At 34.1% G+C, this 21,229-nt stretch overlaps 1 protein-coding gene across 5 annotated transcripts; it reads left to right on the plus strand.

The window, feature by feature from the left end:
- The first annotated feature begins 387 nt into the window (after positions 1 to 387).
- LOC120090730 (cyclic nucleotide-gated ion channel 1-like) lies at positions 388 to 7,522 on the plus strand. 5 transcript variants are annotated; one of them, XR_005485585.1, is made up of 9 exons: positions 447 to 699; positions 2,192 to 2,732; positions 2,925 to 3,137; positions 3,636 to 3,892; positions 4,439 to 4,550; positions 4,731 to 4,967; positions 5,113 to 5,744; positions 6,007 to 6,264; positions 7,229 to 7,522. XR_005485585.1 is itself a non-coding variant. In XM_039048447.1 (8 exons), the coding sequence occupies exons 2-8, from the start codon at positions 686 to 688 to the stop codon at positions 5,734 to 5,736; spliced, it is 1,998 nt and encodes a 665-aa protein (XP_038904375.1). In that variant the 5' UTR covers positions 388 to 406; positions 511 to 685; the 3' UTR covers positions 5,737 to 5,954. The 5 variants fall into 5 exon arrangements, 4 of the variants coding, with proteins under 4 accessions (XP_038904375.1, XP_038904388.1, XP_038904379.1 ...); XM_039048447.1 differs by lacking the exons at positions 6,007 to 6,264; positions 7,229 to 7,522 and adding an exon at positions 388 to 406 and having other exon boundaries at positions 511 to 699; positions 5,113 to 5,954; XM_039048460.1 differs by lacking the exon at positions 6,007 to 6,264 and having other exon boundaries at positions 7,229 to 7,506.
- The last annotated feature ends 13,707 nt before the right edge of the window (positions 7,523 to 21,229 follow it).

Below are 21,229 nucleotides of genomic sequence, written 5' to 3' on the forward strand. Positions count from 1 at the left end.
AACTCTTTTTCTTATAAAAGAAAAAAAGGAAAAAAAAAAAAACATCTTAAAAAATGAAGAAAAACAAACAAAGAAAAAAAATCAAATAATTACCGAATATACCTTAAGTTTTCCTTACTACGTGATCACCATGATTTCACTATTCTGAACCAAAAAAGGTTATTAATCTGATCAAGTTAGTATTGTAGAAATTAGAAAAAATAATCATTTTCAAACATCCTTAAAATTAAGTTTAGTTAAATTTTAGGGAGACTTCCTATGATTTATAATTATAACTTAATCCTAAAGAGTCTCTCCCTTTTAATTTTTTCATGCAACGCAAACTGCGAACAGAAAAAGGGAATCTTTCCTATCTCTTACTTTTCTTGAGGATATTAATTTTGTAGTAAAGGCACAAGAGAAAGAGGTAAGAATGGTCCTATTCATAATTGATTGGTCTTGTCAAAAAAGTTGTTTGTTTGTTCAGATACTGAACAATGAATACTGATTCACTTTGATTTCTTTGTTTAGTCGATTATGGCTGGCGGCACAACGCTTGTTCAAGGATTGGAAATTATGACATAGCTACCAGCAAAAGCTTTAAATTACCTTTCCGGTTACAAGCTCAAAATCAGCTTCATTCCCTTTTTTTTCTCCCACATGTGAACTCTGTCTGTTTTGTAATTTGTAGCTCACTCAATCAGCCATGGAAGTAGGGAGGTAAGTTACTTCCTTCCCTTTTGGATTTGTAGTTATTCTATTCGTTGTTGTATTTTAAGAGACATTTTTCTGTTTCCTCTTGCATAACTGTGGTTGTGGAGTTGGAGGGGGATGTAACTTGGGTTTTAATTTGTGAAGGAATTTGTAAAATAGTTTTCTGTGGTAAAAGGAATTGAACCCACTTGTCTTGTTCACTCAATTTGATTTAGTACAGTAATTTGAGTCAGCTATGGTCATTTTCAAGGGTTTAACAGCTTCTGGGGAGTTGGGAATGAGTCGAAAGGGTATGGCAGAACTGATTTCTCTTTCTTTCTATCTGCTCTACTGCCTTAAAATTTTTGGGATTATTAGTAGTTTCATTAAGTGTTTGTGTTTGCAACTTGGTTATGTTTTCATAATTGCGTTAGATTCATAAAAATATTCGAACCTCTAGCCGTGTAATTCTAGCCATGTAAGGAGTTTGAGGCCTTTTTGTGTGAAGGAACTAAGAAGTTGATTCAGAAGTTAATTCCATAAGAAGACAGATTTAATATTTCAAAAGTGAAAAAGAAGTGAGATTTTTGTATGGATGGCCAAATTTCAGCGCGTTAATGTTGAATGACTAAATTTTGAAAAATCGATGAAAAATAACTTTCTGCTTGTATCATAAAACACTCCACCATCCATTATCGCGTTAGTGATGTCTCACCCATCATGAAATGGTTGGAGCCTTAACACGATTTTCATTTTTAATCGCCTGTGATCTAATAAAAAACGACGGTTGCTTGAAAAAATTCATGATTGAAATGAATATCGCATTACGACTCCAATTATTTCACAATGGGAATGCCTTTAGCTCAGTGGTATGTGACATCAACAAAAGGTTAGTTTTCATTTGTTTTTTAGGATTGAGTCATTTTGTCTCTGGATTGAGTCATCTATACAAAAACTTCAAAAGAAGTTGGGTTCATAGAAAATATAGTGCCACATGGTTGAGTTATGACTCCTTTTGAAGATGGTTTTATTTTAACAATGACTGCATTCCCAAATTTGTTTTTGGTACTTCATTAAGTGTCCATTTTCTCTTCATGATTGAGTGTTTCTCCCCTCATTTATTTTCTATAACATTCATTAGATCGCTCTTTAAATCCTTCAGTTCATACTCAGGAAAGGCTACTTCAATTCGTCATCAGTAAACTAGTTAAGTGTTTACTTTAATCATTCACATCATTGTGTCATTTCCCTATGTATTGTCTATAGACCAGTACCAGACAAAGTTGGCAATAGGGGCGAATTTTAGTTCCCTTCTAAGATTAAATAATTACTAGCTAATCATTTATGAAATATTATGGTTGCCTGTTGGGTTGTCAACTATGCTACCGTTTTGCTTGTATTTCTATGTGCTGTTGAAATTCTTCCCCCATGTCCCCTCTCCTGTGATTCATTTCTTCAAAATCAAATAGTAGAATTATCTGTTGGTTTATCTGTTCCACTTGCTCCGTCCCCTGTCCAGGAGTTCAGAAGTTTTTCATCTGCAACACAGTGAAAGGAAACTTTCGTCTGCCAGAGAAACACACTCAAGGACTTCACTGAGAACATTGAGATCAATTTCAACAAGCTTTACTACTAGTTTTGATAGGCTTACGAGTTTTGGAAACATAAATTTTGATGAAGAAGTTAGGAGTAAAGGTTTGGGATACCTTAAAAGTATTGTTGATAAAAACCCAGTATTTCTTCATTTGTGGAATGAAATACTTGTCATGTTGTGTGTGATTGCTACTTCGTTGGATCCTTTTTTCTGTTATATCCTGTTGGTTGATGAAGACAAAAGATGTGTTGGATTTGACAAGAAGTTGAGGACAGTAGTTGTAATTCTTCGCTCAATCACAGACTTCCTCTACATAATTCTTATTGTCTGTCATTTTCATTTTGGATATTCCTCATTTTATAATGCAAATCCTAATGATCCTGAATGTGGTGTTTGCACAAGAGCATGGAGATTCCTTTTTTCCTATTTCACAGTTGACGTTCTTTCAGTTCTTCCACTCCCCCAGGTATGAAAATTCAGCCTCTGCAGACTTAGATTCTACCAATAGAACATCTCAAGTTTTCCTCTAATTTTCTAATTCCTTGTATTTCCTTGAAGGATTTGATAAATGTAGACCCCCAAGATCCTGATCTTTTATTTATTTATTTATTTTCGTGATGATAATATTCTGATGCATTTGAAAAATACTCGCGTGCAGGTGGTAGTTTTAGTTGCCATTCCAAGCTTCAAAAGATATGGATTTATATATGCGGTGAGATCGTTGAAATATATTCTCATCGTTCAATATTTGCCAAGGGTCTTCCGAATCTACTCATTCTTAAAGAAAGTTAGATGGACCTCTAGCATTCTCCCAGAAACTGCCGGGGCTAAAGCTGCGTTCAATCTCTTCCTTTATATGCTTGCAAGCCATGTACGTTAATCGTCACTTTTGTGCTTCTTTTAGTTTTACATCTTTTTTGAGATTGATTACACAATAGTCAAAGATTGATTCAGTTAAAATTTTGGAATAGAAAGGGAGGGACAAGATGCAAAACATCATAAGTATGAAAAAGCATAAGATTGATCGATGGATCTTATGCTGTCTCGTGGTTTTTAAAAGCAATCTATGACATGAATGATTCAAGCTGTGACATTACATAATATGTGTAACTGTGCTATTCAACGTAGTTTTATGTTTCAGTATGTATTAGCAAGAGAATACCAGGATGTAGGTTCATTTATTAACCTTCATTTTTGTTCGTTTCGAAGAGTTAATACATGTTTTCAACTGATAATCAATAGGTCAAACTATTAATTTGTTTTGGTGAAGAACATACAGAAGCATGTTCTGTAGAAGTAGATACTTGATAGCAACAGTTACTCTCGTGTGCTTTCTTCTAATAAGCTTTTAATAATATTACTCTTTTAGGTTATTGGAGCGTTTTGGTACTTATTCACTATAGAGAGAAAAACAACTTGCTGGGAAGAAAGATATCCACATTGGCCTCTAAACTGCAAATATGTTGTAGGCAATTTGAGTGCCGACAATTTTTGCTCTCCGAAAGCTGAAAATGCGGCCAATTCTTTTGATTTTGGGATATTCAAAGAAGCTCTTCCTATTGTGGAATCAAAAGATTTCATCAAGAAAACTTCTCTCTGTTATTGGTGGGGTCTGCAGAAATTGAGGTTCGTCTCCAAAGATTCTCTACTCTCCAATACCTTTTCCTTGGATTTACTTTTACCAGTCAATAACTCATTGTCTAATAATAAAATTGTACTTGTGCTTCTTTTGCATTCTTGTTATGTGAGAAAGTTCTTACCTAGTAATGCATATTTTTTGAGCAAGGTAAAGACATTATTTGACTAAGTTAAGGTATCATTTCACTTTTATGCCTTGTTCTCACTTGACATCAATTTTAAATAGAGCTTACAGGACTCCATGTCATTTTGCTTTAAGAGTAATTTTTGTGCTTCTGCAAAAGAAAAGACAGATGAAGTTTATTGATTTATCATGGATACAAGATTGTCTTGTCTGAAAATGGAAGGACTTTACAAATTACACCTTGGAAACTCACCCCATGGTTCTCGATGATTGCATTTCATATGTACTTATCAAGTATTAAATATCTGGATGGACTGAAATTTCGAAAGAATAAATTACTTCAGCAACTGTCTGCATCTCTGACTTATAGGATTTTGCTTCCGACATGTCTCAAATATAATATGTTGCAGTTCTTTGGGTCAAGACCTCAAAACTAGTTACCATTTGTGGGAAGTCTACTTTGCAGTCACCATTACCGTTTCTGGCTTGGTATTATTTGCACTTCTTGTTGGAAATTTGCAGGTCAGTAGTTGAGCTTACTTCAAACTTGTCGAAATAGACATTATTTTGCCGGTTTTGTATCGACGAGTAGAATAGCACACAATAATTAGTTGTTTTGAAGGTTAAAAGTTTTAGTTTATATAATTCCTTGACATTATCTAATCTGACGATTTTTTTTTTTTTTTTCTAATTGTGTAATAGACATATCTGCAGTCAACCATAGCAAGGTTGGAGGAAATGAGACTGAAGGGGCAAGATATTGAGTTGTGGATGGCTTACCATTCCCTCCCGCCAAAGTTGAAGAAAAAGATTAAAAAGTATGAACGTTACAAGTGGCGAGAAACCAAAGGCGTCGACGTCGAGCAGCTTCTTCATAATCTTCCGAGAGATCTAAGAAGGGATACCAAACGACATCTGTGTTTGACGCCACTCTTAAGCGTAAGTTCGTAGTTTTATTTCGGGTTTCAGCATTGAGCATGCAGTTTTGAGAAAGTTTGCAAATCCAAAACCCCCTACGTTTATTATTATTTCCCGTCTATATACCATTCATTGTCATTCTTATGGTTGATAATATGTGATTAAGGTTTCGAAGTTTCAAAACATGGACGATAAGCTTCTGAACGCCATATGTGATTACCTAAAGCCAGTGCTGTACATTGAGCGTAACTTAATTGTTCAAGAAGGAGAGCCACTGGATGAAATAGTGTTCATAATTCGAGGCAAAGTAATGATCTATTCAAAAAGAGATAGTGAAGGTGCAGCTGGTTCCTCAGGGTCCAAATGGCTTACCAAAGGTGACTTCTACGGAGAGGATCTTCTAGATTGGGCACTGCGAAATCCTACTTCGACAACCGTCCCCATATCTACCAAAACCATGCGGGCGCACTCAAAAGTCGAAGCGTTCGTCCTCATGGCAAATGATTTAAAGACTGTGGTCACAAAATTCTGGTGGCTTTTCAGTAGAAACTCTCCAAGTTTGAAAGCTATATGGGCACCATGGGCGGCTTTAGCTTTGCAGTTAGCATGGCGCCGATATCATAAAAGCAAGATGGAGAAGGATAAGTGTAAGTCTCCGCTAGCTATTGAGAGAAGGAATGCTATTCAGAATTCAAATGCTCCACTTCTTAACTCTACATACCTTGTTCGTGCTCTTCGTGCTCTTAAGCTAAAGGCCAAAAAAGCACAAGCAGAATCCAGCAGAGTCTGAGAAATAATGTAGTGTGCTTCTTCTTCTCTTTAGGCTTTTGTTTTTCTTTTCTTATTTATCTGTGAATGCTTCTTCTGTATATTCATTCCACCCTCTAGCTTCAGATTATGACTGCTTCACCTTTTCCAGGTTATTAAACTGCCAATATTGGTCTCCATGTACTTAAGTTTTTTCTTTTAAACCTTCTGCTAAAGTTGACTCAAATTTTACTGTCAAAATGTCATTTTATCCGTATCTTAAATAAAGATGTATAACTTTTTCATGTGTTAGTTATGCTTAGCATCAACTGAAAATACAATAATGCTTTCTCGCGCTCAAGTAATTCAATATGCTCACGTTCACCTTGGGTACATGACGGCTGAAGCGGGGGAGGTGCTGGCGTTGCTGGAGGGTCGGCGTTTGGCTGAGGTGCACGGGCGTGCTGATGTGTGGGTGGAGATGGATGCTGAAGGGTGTCGTGAAGAAGCTTTATTCCTTGTCTTTTGCTTCATCTCCTTTTGTGGTCATGTATGTTGATCTTATAATAGGGTATGATTTTGTTCCTCTTCTTCGTTTACTTTACTTGGTCTGTTAGTTTTCCTAGGGTGTGCACGGTTTGGTCGGTTCGATTTCGGACCGAACCATGAACCGAATCAAGGTGCTCGGTTTTTGGTGAAGTAGAACCGTTGAAAAGCGATTTTAATCGATTTTGATTCTTGAATCAAACCAACCTGATTCGGTTCAGATTAGTTCGGTTCGGTTCTAGCTGATGGTTCAGTTTTTTTAATCCTTTTCCACTGCTGCCTTTGCCCTTCCAGTTAGTTTTTCCTATTCCTCGTTGCTAAAATCTGTTCATCCAAAATCTCGGCACCGGCGTGGAAGGATGTGATGAAGAAATGTGATTTTTTCAACTTTCAAATTTCAAAACCGAACTAATCTGTGATTTTTTCAAACCAAAAAATAACTGAGATGGAAGAAAATGAAAATGGGACTCGGCGCCGGCGTCGAAGGATGTGATGGACGGTGGAGTGGAGCCGTGGAGGTAGACGAAGAGATGCGATGGCATGACGGCTGACGATTGATGAGCGACTGACGTGCGTGGTGTGCGACTGCGACGGCTGGTCAAGTTTTAGTTTTTGGGAGTGGCCGACGACTGACGAGGACTTGGGGTTTTTTCATGATGTTGAAGAAGAAAGGAGATTGGGTCGTGGGTGGGTGCGGCTGACGATGACCGGGGGTTTTTTCAAAAATAATGTTTAAATTTTTTTTTGGGATTTCTACATAAAAGATGTTTAAGAATCGATCTAAAACGTATGGATCTTTATTAGTGGTTATTTACAATCTCTTCCATGCATACTCTCTCTTCCAAGCATATTATCTCCCTTACGCATATGTTGTCTCTCAATAATATATTTTATATATTCTCTTTCTCATAATTGTCATTTTTTCCTCTTCTCTCTCTTTTCTCCTTCCCCCTCCCTTTCTTTTCTCTTTCCGGCGATGTGAGTTGTAGACAATAGACAACGACATGGGACGAATTGATGGCTCGGCACGAGGTGACACGAACGACTTGGGGCAAATCGATGTCGTGGACAACATGGGATGAATCGACAGTGACGGTTAAGCAGATTTGGTCGATGGAATGGCGGGTGAGCAAATCCAGTCGACGACGACAAGGAGAGAGATCTATGGTGGCCATGGTTGAAGAAGAAAGATGAAGATGGAGGGTTATGTATTACAAACCCCATATGAAGATGGACTTTATTTTTTCCTATTTTTTATATATATTGTGATATATATGTACTTTTTTTTTTTTAGCTTTTGTAGGAAATTTGATATATACTATGTATTCGTTTATTTGATATAAACGAGTGCTTTTTTTTATTTAGACTTATTGTATTATGATATATATATTGTGGTGTAAATGAAATTTATGTACAATGGTATATTTCATATATTGGTTTATACTGTGATTCATGTCAAGCATTAAGTCAATCTCTAATTTATAAACTGCAGTATATTTCATATATTGGTTAGAATATTTTCAAATTCCTAACAAAATGTTCTAAGGTATATTTAAAATAACCATTAATCCGTAAGAAAAAAAAAATTGATATGTACAAATAAACAACGAAATAGATTACATGCACAGGTGTGAAACCCAATTTCCATTTTTCCTACTTAAGCAGGTGATGAAGGGATTAACTAGGTGAAAGTTAAATCTTATGTTGAAGAGAAGAAAATTTCTAAGTGTTGAATATATTTTCCTTGAGTAGCTTTGAGTTAAGCTTAAATCCTTGAAAATTGACTAAGTGTTGAACTAAGCATTGTTATGTGAGTAGCTTTGAGTTAAGCTTAAATCCTAAGTGTTGGACTAGGTATTGCTATGTATTGGCCACAAGATCTTGGAAAGAGTACTTGGGCAAAGGGAAAATTTGGAATTTGGTTAAGTATAGAAAATTGTGTTGATGCGTTGGAAGGGACCAATGCATTGGAAGAAGTTGTATTGATGCGCTGAAAGGGACCAATGCATTAGAAGAAGTTGTGTTGATGCGTTGGAAGGGACCAATACGTTGGAAGAATTTGTGTTGATGCATTGGAAGGGTTGTTGGTGATGGCATGCAGTTGAAGGAAGGAAAATGGAAGTAATGCGTTGAACATCCAAGAGTTTATGGACGCATATGAAGGATGAACTCATGGAGGATGTCATCGAAGAATTCTTAAGCCTAATTTTTCCCATTGGCTTTCCAATCTTATTGGGGTTGAGACTGTCAGGAAACATTTTATCGAACTAATTTATTGAGGCTATTATTTAAAGAAAAAAAAAGAGTAATTCAATACTATAGTGCCTTCATGCTCACCTTCCTCCATGTTAAGAAATCGACAACCAAAGATAACAGAAAATGTAACAATAAAGAATCGACATAGAGAATTACATAGTTGTATTACGTCTATGGGCAGAGGTAAGAGAGTAAATATATTATATTATATATCAAGAGGCGTCCCTACAGTTAGAGAGAGTATTTAGCACAACTTCGTACTTGGTTGTTCGAAGCTCCAGACTCAAGCATTCCAGAACTTTATACGCTCCTCCATGCTCGCTCACTCGCTCCCTTGTGTTTGCACTCAACAAATTCAACATCGCTGCTATGAAAAAAGCGAGCCAAACTTTGACGAATTGTGTTTGTGCTCCACAACCAACACCCCCATCACGAGTCAAAGTATTCTCCGACCTCCTCTTCTTTCTCATTCCACGGTCTTTATAGTTACAAATAAAGAAGAATTACCTTGCCTACAAAAAGTATATTCTCGATTTCTTACTCAAGAAAGTCGAAATGAGCAATATTAGATTGTAAATTATGATGAAGCACTACCCTCGGTAAATTTGAAAACCTAAAGGTAACTGAAACAATCATCCGGTGAAAAGGTTCAAAATGGCTCCAATGAGAATAAAGAAATCAGGGAAAGAACCAAAGAAATCGACAATCTCGTCAATCTTGGAATAACAATGGAAAGTCACAGTGCTAAGTTTGTGGGCGTTTTGGGCACACAATATTACTATGTATTTTCGATTTGAAAGGTGGTATGTTATTAAAGACCAAAAATCAAGATGGATAGTTTTCGAATCAAAGAGCTTCTCAACCAAGATAACGTTCTAATGCTCCGTCTGTATTCAATGGTATCTAGACTTGGGTACCTCAAATCATGTCACAAATTATTTATCCAGTTTTTCCTATGAATTTGAATATTTTGGAGACAACAAAGTGTTAGTGGGCAACAGTGATGTTTTAAATATTGGCTAGGGTTGGCAACGGGGTCGAGGCGGGGGTTTCCCATTCCCATCCCTATAGGAGGAATTTACCCCAATCCCCACCCATATCCCTACCATTTGAAGGCGAAGACGGGGGTGTGGATTCCCAGTTTCCCTTATTAATCCCTGCGAGGATTCCATTTTTAATTCCCCACGAGGATTTTCCATTTAAATTGTTATATCTTTGGGGCCTTTTAAATATAAAAGTACATTTAAAAATATATACACTTTATATCAAAAAGTTCCAACAACACAATACTTTTGGAATTTTTTGTTATAAAGTGTAAATATTTTTAGAATTTTTCTATTTATAAGAATTTCCCTACATCTTTTTTGTTGAAGTTTCTTATATTTCACTTTTTTCATATATGTAATAATAATTAAAAAAAAAATTGAGTCATTTTGTTTAAAATTGCACTAGTCCACATAAAATAAACAAAATTTAATAGACGCAAAATTATGAAATAAACACAATTCACAAGCTCACAAATCCATGAAATAAGTTTGCAACTTATATTAAATAAAGTTCGAATAAAAGTTTGAGGTATAATAAAGCCAAATGTCTTATACAACAACCACAATCATAAACTTGTTCGTCCTTCTCTCTTCACCGATGACTTTATATTTAATTTTTTCTCCTTTCTCAACATCATCATGTCCTTAATTGTGAGTATTATTCCTATATTTTAAATATAATTGATAAAAATGTAAACAAAAAAAAAAGTAAACAACAAAACCACTTAACAAAGTGTCATAAAAAAAATAATGTTAATATTTGAGCATATCTCAGTCACCACACCATCTTCATTAGAGCCATATGCATCTTCTAAATAGTTGTTAAATGTTTAACCATTTCTTTTCTCGTGCTACTACCTTTTGTTGTCACATATTTATAATACAAAAGAATATTAACTAACATATTCAATGTCAAAGATAGGTTAAACAACATAAACAAACTTATGTCAAAACTTTAGTTGCAATCCAATTTTGAGCGCACATCAAAGTTTTTATTGTCTTCAGGTGAAGTTTATTATGATGTAGACTTATACTTCTATCACAGGTACTAAAAGTAGACTCTGATGCAACTCTAGATAATGAGATGATGATAACTTTTAAAATACAAGTTATTGTTCTCTCAAAGTTGGAATAATTAGGATCTTTAGTGATATAAAGCACTCATTATGAAGGAAAACACATCAAATTTCATATATGTAATAAACCCATACAAAAGTATCATTTTTAGTAAAAAAAAAACTGCTTCACTAACGTAATTCAATGTAGGAATAAAAAATTTACTGTGTTGCAGTGAAGCCCAATGCAAGGGTATGCGTCCAAGTCTGTTTGATGCATGAAAGATACAGTTGACTCGTGCGTTTTATGTCATATCACCACATACAAGCATAGGCTTCTGACTGGTGGTGTCTGAACAGATTAGAAGTGGTAGACGGTTGTCCCAGGGTATGGAAATTAATGCAGTCAAATCACCAAGTGCTGAGAGATTGCTTATAAAAGGGGAAGCCACCTACAAAATCAAGAGTTAGACACCTTAGAGCCAGACAATTAGAAATTTTCTTCAGCACTAGTAGATAAACTCTACCAATTACATCCATGAAATAGGAGAGAAGATCATCATTCCACCGTTGATCAAGAGGTGCTAGCTAGAGAAAAGCTCTAGAGAGTTATCTTACTTAACTCCTCCACCAAGTTGGTCGTAGCAAGTATTAAACAAGCCAAAGAGGACAAGGGATTGAACTCTAAGATGCATTTCCATTACTATTCCATCATTTGAACTAAGATTGTTTGTACCAATATTTACTATCTTTAATTCAATCTTACTTTTAACCATACCACTTCTCCATTTGTTTACTCTCAAATCTGTCCGTGTTTTGTGAATTTTCTTACTTAATGAGAGCATGAAATATGTTGTGTAACTCTTCCTGATCAGTTGATTAAAGTGATCAAGTAGTTAAGTCACTCGAGAGAGGAATGATGCATTAAGTTAGGGCGTGAGGAAATTTTAGAGATAGAATTGATCATGTCTTTTCACATGTTCTTTATGACCAATACATGCACCCTAAAGATAGGATTACATGTGGCGTTCGCATCGGGAGGTGTTGGACTTAGCATGAACTAAAGAATAGAATCTCTGATGCATATCACATACATTTAGATTGTAAACAAGCATCTATATCATCTTCATCTCATCTTCATTGAGATCACATAGGCTTGCTAAGCTTACTACCACTTACACTTAGAACCATTCATCCATAAATCTCCTTTTCCCTCTAAACTTCTATTTCTTCTTACATGTGTGCGTTAGCTTAGTGTAAATAACCAACATTTCTCAAGTTAATTAGGAAACATCTGCAATAGATCCAAAAACAAGGTCTGTGTTAGAGCATTTTAGAATCCATATATTCAACCCTAGACTTACCAGGAAACTTAGGTTAGATTTATACTTGGGTCTAACTTAAGAGAACTTGTACACATTCATAAAGTGTGCACGCATCTTTTACTGACACATCGTCTACTTTCATAACAAGAGATAGATAAATTCTCTATCCATCTTCACTTATCATATTCATTCATCATTATTCTCGACCATTATTTTAAGCGCGTTTAGAATCAAAATCACAGGCGAACAGATGACTAATATGTCTCTAGAAATTTCTTGTAAAATGGGATAATTGACCCTATTCAATTTTCACAAACTCAGAATATCAAAATCAGATGATGAGGATAAGATAGGTTCATCTAAATATGCATCAAACTGTTGCTTCTGATTCATCTTATTAGAATTTGATATAAACAAGTCATAATCATTAAAATCATCAAATTCTCTAATCTTTGATACTCCATCTAAATTTTTAGAGCGAGAATTATCATTTTTACTTTCATGCTTCAGCTGATATTCTTTCTCCATTTTTGAACAAAATTTTTTTATTCTTCCACCTCAAGAAAAAAGTATCTCCATAAATTCTAAGGGAGTAAAACTCAATCAACTTCAATTTGTAACATAGACTTGAAACTGCAATTATGATCACTATGAAGGAAATTTTGAAAAAGATCCTTTGAGCGGAAGCAAAGATCGTCCCAAATTTTATTTTTATTGAATATAAACTTTTACAGTAAAACAACAACAAGATATATATTTACTTAAATTATAGCATGATTTAAATAAAAAAAAAATTAGGGTTTCAGAAACCCTTACCTTTGAAGAATCCTTTCTTCAAGAACTCCCTCAAACGGATCACCGATCTACTTCTCCACGTGGAATACCTTGTTACTTCTGATTCATCTTATTAGAATTTGATATAAATAAGCCATAATCATTAAAATCATCAAATTCTATAATCTTTGATACTCCATCTAAATTTTTAGAGTGAGAATCATCACTTTCACTTTCATGCTTCAGCTGATATTCTTTCTCCATTTTTGAACAAAATTTTTTAATCCTTCCACCTCAAGAAAAATTATCTCCATAAATTCTAAGGGAGTAAAACTCAATCAACTTCAATTTGTAATATAGATTTGAAACTGCAATTATGATCACTATGAAGGAAATTTCGAAAAAGTTCCTTTGAGCGGAAGCAAAGATCGTCCCAAATTTTATTTTTATTGAATATAAACTTTTACAGTAAAACAACAACAAGATATACATTTACTTAAATTATAGCATGATTTAAATAAAAAAAAAATTAGGGTTTCAGAACTCCCTCCTCTGTATTCTAAACTTAGAATCGATCGATAGATGGTGCCTCTTTTGGGTTCACCAATCTTGATCGGATCACAATTTCTTCTTATTAGATCGACATCACCCGTTTGGGCTTTATGGGCTCTGATACCATATTAGACAGTATGAGGTTTCATCTCAAAACCAATTGGCAATGAGAGGAGTAACCCATCTATCCTATAAAGAGTGTGAGTCCCCTTGGTTTTCCAATGTGGGATTCTTAACATTATTAACGGCGTTATATAAAGAGACTAATCATTTCGTAGTCCGATCTTATACAAACTCTTTATATATGATACCCCCACTCACATGTCTTCACATGAATGATCAGGATTATATCATTTGTAGCACTTTACAATACTTGTAACACCTACAAAGTAGGCCGTATCTATAGTGTCACCAGGATAAGGTACCCAGTCTTATCCATCTACTACAGACTGTTTAGGTTATTATTTAAACAAGATCCACTTGTGTGTCTCTACATACTTGTTTAAATTACATGAAATAACCTCGGATCTTAGTTTATTGAATTGAGTATATGGTGATAAAACACTATTTTAATAACAACAATATGTTTGTACAAAGTTTACAAAACTACGAGATTACAAATAGATTTAGGATACCAATCTCAACACACTATACCATGAATTTTCTTCCAATACTTATCAAACTTGGAAATCATATTTGAAGTTGTCTCTTACCTCTTGAAAGATAGAATTCGTCCATTCAGAAGTCGTCAATTTCAGTTTACAAATTTTTGGGAGAAAGAATTAGCAGTAGGATATTTGGATCCAGGAAATATTTCAATCACGTGATGAAATATTTTCAGTTTCTCATATATCTCTTTTGCTAATATTCAATATTGATCCAAAGACAAATACTTGTACTTTAGTTCTCATTTTTATCGATGCAAAATAACCATGTACTTCAATGCAGTGCCTAACATAAAATATGTATAATTTCACCTTGTACAACAATAGATACTCAACATCTTACCATCATAAACAACAAGCAATTTCCTCAATTTTTTCCTTCTTTTTTTGCATATGTACCCAAAAACCCACACTACTACGAGTTCTTACAATTCCAAGTTCTATCACTGCCAACCCATTTTCCACAATTAAATTCATAATATGAGCACAACACCGCATATGAAATAAATTTTCATTCAAGATTAAGTTTCCAGACAGACTATCAACAAGCATATTGGCCACAGAATCATTTGTACTATAATTATTACAATTGTAGATGACAATTTTCGACCAATATTCTAGTCTAATAAACATTTCGTTACTTCTTCGTGAAGCATCTCTGAAATGTATGAAGGAAGGATATATATATAAACATAACATAACACATATATGAAAAACTAAATCAATCTATGTACAAATAATTAGAAATGAAATATTATAGAATGTTAAATAGATGTAACTGATTATTTTATTTCACAAAATCCAACTATTGTAGGAGCGGTATGGCAACCTTAGAGGTGATGAATATGGTTTAATCAAATTAATTAAAACATTTTCCTAATGTGGACACAATTAAATAAATTAATAAACTTTTTACTAACAAATAATTAAAACAATAAATTCATACAAATACATTCAATCCAAAATAATCAAGGAGTTAATAATACTACTTTAAAGTGACCAATTTGATTCTAATAACAAGATTGATGTTGAATATAAAAATTTAAGAACTACCAATCAAAATATACAAATATGAGCAATTAACTTCAAGAACAAATATTGCAATTAATTTCATGTAATAAACTATAATAACACATTAATTGAAAAATTAAATTAGCATAGGGATGGAGAAATTAACATCCAAAAATTTTATAGTGGTTCGGTCAAACTTGACCTACATCCACTTTTCCAAGCACCTTTATAGATTTGAAATAAGGATCTCACTAACGGTAGAGCCTAACCGCTACACCAATCTTTTTGCGAGTTTAAGAGTAGACTCAATACTTTCCACAAATTAGGATCAAACCATTAAAATAACTCTTTTTCGGGATCAAGAGCAATCCTTACAAAAGTTTGAAAAAACTAAATAGCACATTTATAACTCTCTCAATAGAGTGAATCTACAAGTTGTAGCATACAACAAATCAATCCTCACAATATAAAATATCTCTCTTAAGAAAAAGATGAAAAAAGAAAATTGAAATTTAGGGAGAGCAATAATGGAGACTTTGCATTTCTGTAGAGGATTGAAAATTTATGAAAAATCGTTGCAAAATTTGAAGAAGATGAAATGTTTAAAAGGAGAAGGGATAGGTGAAAACCAAATTCAATTTAGGCCATTGAATGTTGGTAAAAGAAAATTGAATGGTGGAAATTTAAACTCAACTAGTCGTTAGACACAAACATAATATAATATAATAATATATATTTATTTTAAAAATCATTTTTTAGAAACCCAACAAAAAGCAAATGTCCACCAAGTATCCAAAACTAGTTGTTAGATACAAACATAAAATAATATTAAATTTATTTTTTTTAAAATTCATTTTCTTTTAAAATCAATACAAAAATTAAAAAAAACCCACTCTGTGTTACTTCTCCATTGCTCCATCTTCGGATTGAAATTAATGTTGTTAATTCGACTCCAAACTAAAACAAAAATATTTTTTAAATCACCGAAACCTACTTCTTATACTAACAAATAGCATAAGCAGCAAGTATTGAGTCGAACCACGGAGAGACCAAGAATTAAATCTACTCCTGAGCTAAATTTGACTGTGGAAAGTAGTAAAAACGGGGCTTTTGTTTTGGATAAAGGAAAAATATACAAGAAATTAAAATGCAAGGGATAAATGTAAACAAGGATTGGTCTACCTAGTTTCTAGAGCCATTCAATACAAATTTTATTCTTGACTTTTGTAACTTAAATTGATTCATGCGTGCACAACAGCTAGCGTCTACAAAGGTGGATGACTTGCAAAGATCGAACCTAGGGAGCGTCCTAAGCATCAATTAAGGTCAGAAGGGTCATACCCCAACTAATCTACATGTTTCTAAATTCTATTAGGTTCGATGGCATCCATATAGAATTTAAAACACATGCATTATGTTCAAGGACTATTGTGTCGATTAATTGTCAAGAAAGTCATATTCAATTAACCAAATTATCTTCGAACCTATCAATTCATGCATTCTAGGAATAGCCATCAAATGCACAATTAACCCATGCGACTTGATTAATTTTAGCTAGACATTCAGGTAAGAATGTGGCATAACTAAAAATCGATTAGCCATGCACGATTATGCGTGAATAATCAACCTCACAATCATGCATATAAAATTTATAATGAATTCAAAGAAGACAAAAATTCAGCATACAATTTATTCAAAAACATAGAAAACTCAAGAAATTAGCAAAGGATTAGCTCCAAAAACTAGATGGAAAATTGTTATCTCGAACAATCCGTAGAAAAATCGAAGAGGAAGATCCAATCTATTGTTTACAATCTAAAATAAAGTAAAACCCTAAACTAAAGATACTGAAAATATAAAGAGGAAGGAAGAAAACCAGGCCTCTCCTCGACCTCCATAAGATTCAGCATTAAATTTGACTTAGAGTGAAGAGAGTATATATGAAGTTAGTTGTAGTGTTGTAATGCTAGGGACAACGTTGCAATGCTGTTATGCGGATGGCCTCGAGCGTTGGGCGAGGGATGCGATGTTGGGCTGACGTTGGGTTGTGCAAGAGGCACGCGCGGACGTTGGGAATTTTCGTTAAAACTCGTAGCATCGCAACCTACCCTGCATCCGTAGACACTGCCTTTTAGCATTAGACTAGCGTTGGGCTTAGGCATGATTTAGCGTTGCAATGCTCCTAACAGGGACAATTTGGCCATTTGTTCTTCTTTGAAGTTCGGATGCTCAAATTACCTTAAATTGCTTCAAATTAACTTCATTTGACTCCAAATGCTTGGTTCTACCTCTTCGGTGCTTAATACCTATAAAATATGATAATTAACATGTAAAATTCATTAATGGGCTTAAATTAAGCTAGGAAAAAAATTATTGTTCTTTTTGAGAGCTATCACTCCAAGTGGCACCTTTCGATTGGTCCACTTTGATGAAAAATAATCTACCACGTCATCAGCTCGAGATTTTTCTGTTAAGATTATTTCACCTATATTTTCTTTGTTTGTACTCCGATTTGAGTGATCAAATTGTATTGGAATCGTTGTTTTGAGCTCTACGTAATTGATACTTCAAAACACTAAGAATATTAGTTAATAAGAGCAAGTTTGTTATTATCAAAATATTAATTAATTAATTAACTAAAATTAATCAATTTGAGATTAAGGATAAAAAACCAACAACTGTCATCAACATTGAGAGCCATATAACCTTTTGTTTGGTGGTTTGAAGTCCATATGTTCGTTGTAAGCGCAATTTTTTCATTGATCTCATTCAACAATGTCATGGTTTTCAACTTCTCAATCTCATAAATCTTCAAAATTTCCTTCTTTATTGTGTTTCTTGATGTCATTTTAAATAACGGTTGGATGACATTACAAAATTCTCTAAAACTTTCATGCTCAATTATTGAGAGAGGATATTCATGTTTGATTATCATCTAGCTAACTCTTTTTGTAGCTTCCTGATTGAAGTTATATAAACCCAATGTGTTACATTCTTGATTCAATAGGGATTGTTGTTTGTTCTTTTATCTTTTATAGGGGCATATCTTGATATGGTTATGGAAATATTTGGTTACTCCATCTATTTTTTTGCTTCTTAAAATGGTTCTATACAACTCATGTCAATCTCCTCTTTAAAGATTCATTTTTACTATCCTCACAAAGAATATTCTCACTGGACTTGAAGAATCTTTATTTATAAAAGGTGATGATGACATTTTTTTTTTAAAACTAGCAAATTAAACCCTTAAAAATTATATTAATCAATAAACATAAACAAGTTTTTAAAACTTTAATAAAACAAAATATTTATTTGAAAAATATTAAAACTTCAATAAAACATAATATTAACACACTCAAATACTAAATAGTAACAAAACATAGAAGCATATATGTCATTTAACGAGAATGCTACAAAATAATTAGCCTTTCCTATGCAGAAGCTTTAATTGCAAGTAAAGACTGATAAATAAATATAAGGAGAAATAAATGATAAACAGAAATAAATAAATCTAAACAAATAAATAAATAAATAAATTTATATTAATCATAAATAAATAAACATATTAAATAAAGTAATTTTCAATTTTCATCTTCAAACTTCCAGTGACAGTGAACCACGTCTAGTGACATTGAGCACCGTTGACGACGGCGGCAGGTAAACATGGGTGAGCAGACGTGAACGACGGCGGCAGCAACATAGTTTGATGATGGCAGATCTTGAAGTCGACAGTGACAACAATCTGGATTTCGACTACGACAGCAGCAACAGATGTGGTTGATGGCGACTTCTCCTCGACATTGCCGTTGTTGACGACTGCGATTGAAGGAAGGCTTGTTGCGAAATCGACAATTAAATAACACAAAAGGGAATGTAGAGTATGGAAGATCGACACACTATATGTGGTTCACTGTATGTGGTTCACTAACAGTGTGTTAGCTACGTCCACGGGCGAGGGAGAACAATATTATTTCGAGAGAATATTTTAAGAATTACATCAAGAACGGTGCCTCTAGGTTAGAGAGTTTATATATCACTACTCTAAACCCTAGGGTCAAAATCGTAAATAACTACAAATAAATAAATATGACAGATTCAAGGCATTTCAACCAGGCTAAACATGATTCTGTAGAGAATATTTAGGGTTGAGAATATTTAGTGTGAAAATGAAAATCAGAAAATGAATATTGAAAATAAGAGGTGATAGATTAGAGTTTAGGTTTGGGCTTGGAGTATTGGGGAATATCGGGTAGTTTAGTATTAGTTGGACTTGGCTTAAAAAAGGAGAAATTTGTATGGATGACCCATTTTTTGGGTCCAAAATGTCAAATAATCTATTTTTTTAAAAATAATGTCAATTGTCCCTCTGTTGACATCATCGTCATACCAACTTACGTAAATTTCCCTCACAAGTATCTCACGAGATAAGTCTCGCTCTCGTCTGATTAAACACTCTCGCTCTCGCTTGAAATTTCCTAGTTTGATGTGATTGCTCGTCAGTGTACGAATGATTTGACAATTTTCACGACTGAAGCCTCAAATCAATAATACCTAAACACAATACAATGGTGATTTCTTTAAACTATAAACTTCATTTCAACGGTGATTACTTCTTTGGTTTTCAACGGTGTTTTGTTGAACGGAGATTTTTCGAACAGGATATTCTAAGACGAGGCTTTTTCATAACGAATCAGGTTTTTCAGAAACGTGTTTCATTATTTTGAGTCTGTTTAATAATTTTTGTTGTGTTATTTCTAAAAATGTAGCATTACGAAATTTTGTACTGGGAGAGAGAGAGCGAGGGTAAGAGAGAGAGTAAGAGAGAGAGCGAGGGTAAGAGATAGAGCGAGAGTAAGAGAGAGAGAGATTAAGAGAGAGCGAGATTAAGCGAGAGCGAAATTAAGAGAAAGCGTGAGATTAAGAGAGAGCAAGATTAAGAGAGAGCGATAGTATACTTCAATTGCTTGTACAACTTTACACTTCAATTGTTTGTACAATTAATGACAAATGTTCTCTTGCTTTGTAGAATGACAGAAAAATGTCTACTTATTCGATATAGAGGTGATTGGGATGAGAATGAAAGTTCGTATATTGGGGGAGAGTTGACAAGAATCATTGTGCCTGTTACATTGAAGTATGAAGAACTTAAATCTCACATTTACAGGGTTACAAATGTCAGTTCTTCAAAGTTTGATCTTATACTGAGAATTAAACATAAGCTTGAATATGAAGCCCCTCCACAATACATAAGGAATGATGATGATGTTTTCTTCCTTCTTTTCCAAGAAGAGCTTAGTAGACTTCTGTTATTTGTAACGCTGAAATCAAATCAGGACGAAAATATTTGAATGGGGTTTGGAAATGTGAGTTATGATGCGACTGTGAACAAACAATACGAGGAATCATATCAGTTTCGTCGGGAAGAGGATGATATTCCATTGTCTACTAACACTATACCATCAACATTATCACTAGACAACGACCGCACTAATCCAGCAAGATTGAATTCAGAATTCGGCGATACTTCAGTTGTTGGTAATGAGAGATCAGACTTGATTATATGGATTGTGGTCATCCAGAGAAAAGTTGTGGTCCTTCAATGGATGTTAATGAGCAACCAACAGGATTGAATGAAATGGATTGTGATCATGGAGATGTGCGATGTTCTACAGTAGCTTCAATGGTTCCATCATCTGTGTCTTCAAGTCATAGGGCAGAGTTGATTATACCTAGTACCTCTTCATCTGGGACAGAGGATGTTGAAGTTGGTCAACTATTTTTTAGTAAAAAGGACTTGAAAATGTGATTATCTATTTTGTCTATCAACAAAAATTTTGAATTTAGGGTTAGAAAGTCAACCAAATCTTTATTCACTGTCAAATGTATTGGGGAGACTTGTAAGTGGAGTCTTCGTGCAATGAAAATGGGAGGGTCTTATATATTCAAGATCACAAAGTACTGCAAATCGCACACATGTTCCATTGGAATTCTGAATCACGACCATAAACAAGCAATTGCTATGGTTGTTGGTCAGTTGATTAAAGATAAGTTTACAGGAATATGATGTATTTATAAACCTTGTCGTATCGTTGAGGATATGAGGAGAGATTATGGTGTGAACATAAGTTATGATAAAGCGTGGCGTGCAAGGTAAGCCGCATATGATCTCACTAGAGGTACTCTAGAATACTCATACTCCATGCTACATGCTTATGTAGAAGCGTTAAAAATAGAGAATTCGGATACAGTGTTTGAGATCAAACTTGAAGATGAGGTGTATTTCAAGTATATATTTATGGCATTAGG

This window comes from Benincasa hispida, chromosome 1, assembly GCF_009727055.1.
Source record: "Benincasa hispida cultivar B227 chromosome 1, ASM972705v1, whole genome shotgun sequence".
In the NCBI taxonomy this organism is placed as follows: domain Eukaryota; kingdom Viridiplantae; phylum Streptophyta; class Magnoliopsida; order Cucurbitales; family Cucurbitaceae; genus Benincasa; species Benincasa hispida.

Coding starts and splice junctions, on each gene's coding strand:
- LOC120090730 (XM_039048447.1), top strand. Junction 3,138..3,635: donor TTTATATGCTTGCAAGCCAT/GTACGTTAATCG, acceptor TTACTCTTTTAG/GTTATTGGAGCGTTTTGGTA. Junction 3,893..4,438: donor TGGGGTCTGCAGAAATTGAG/GTTCGTCTCCAA, acceptor AATATGTTGCAG/TTCTTTGGGTCAAGACCTCA.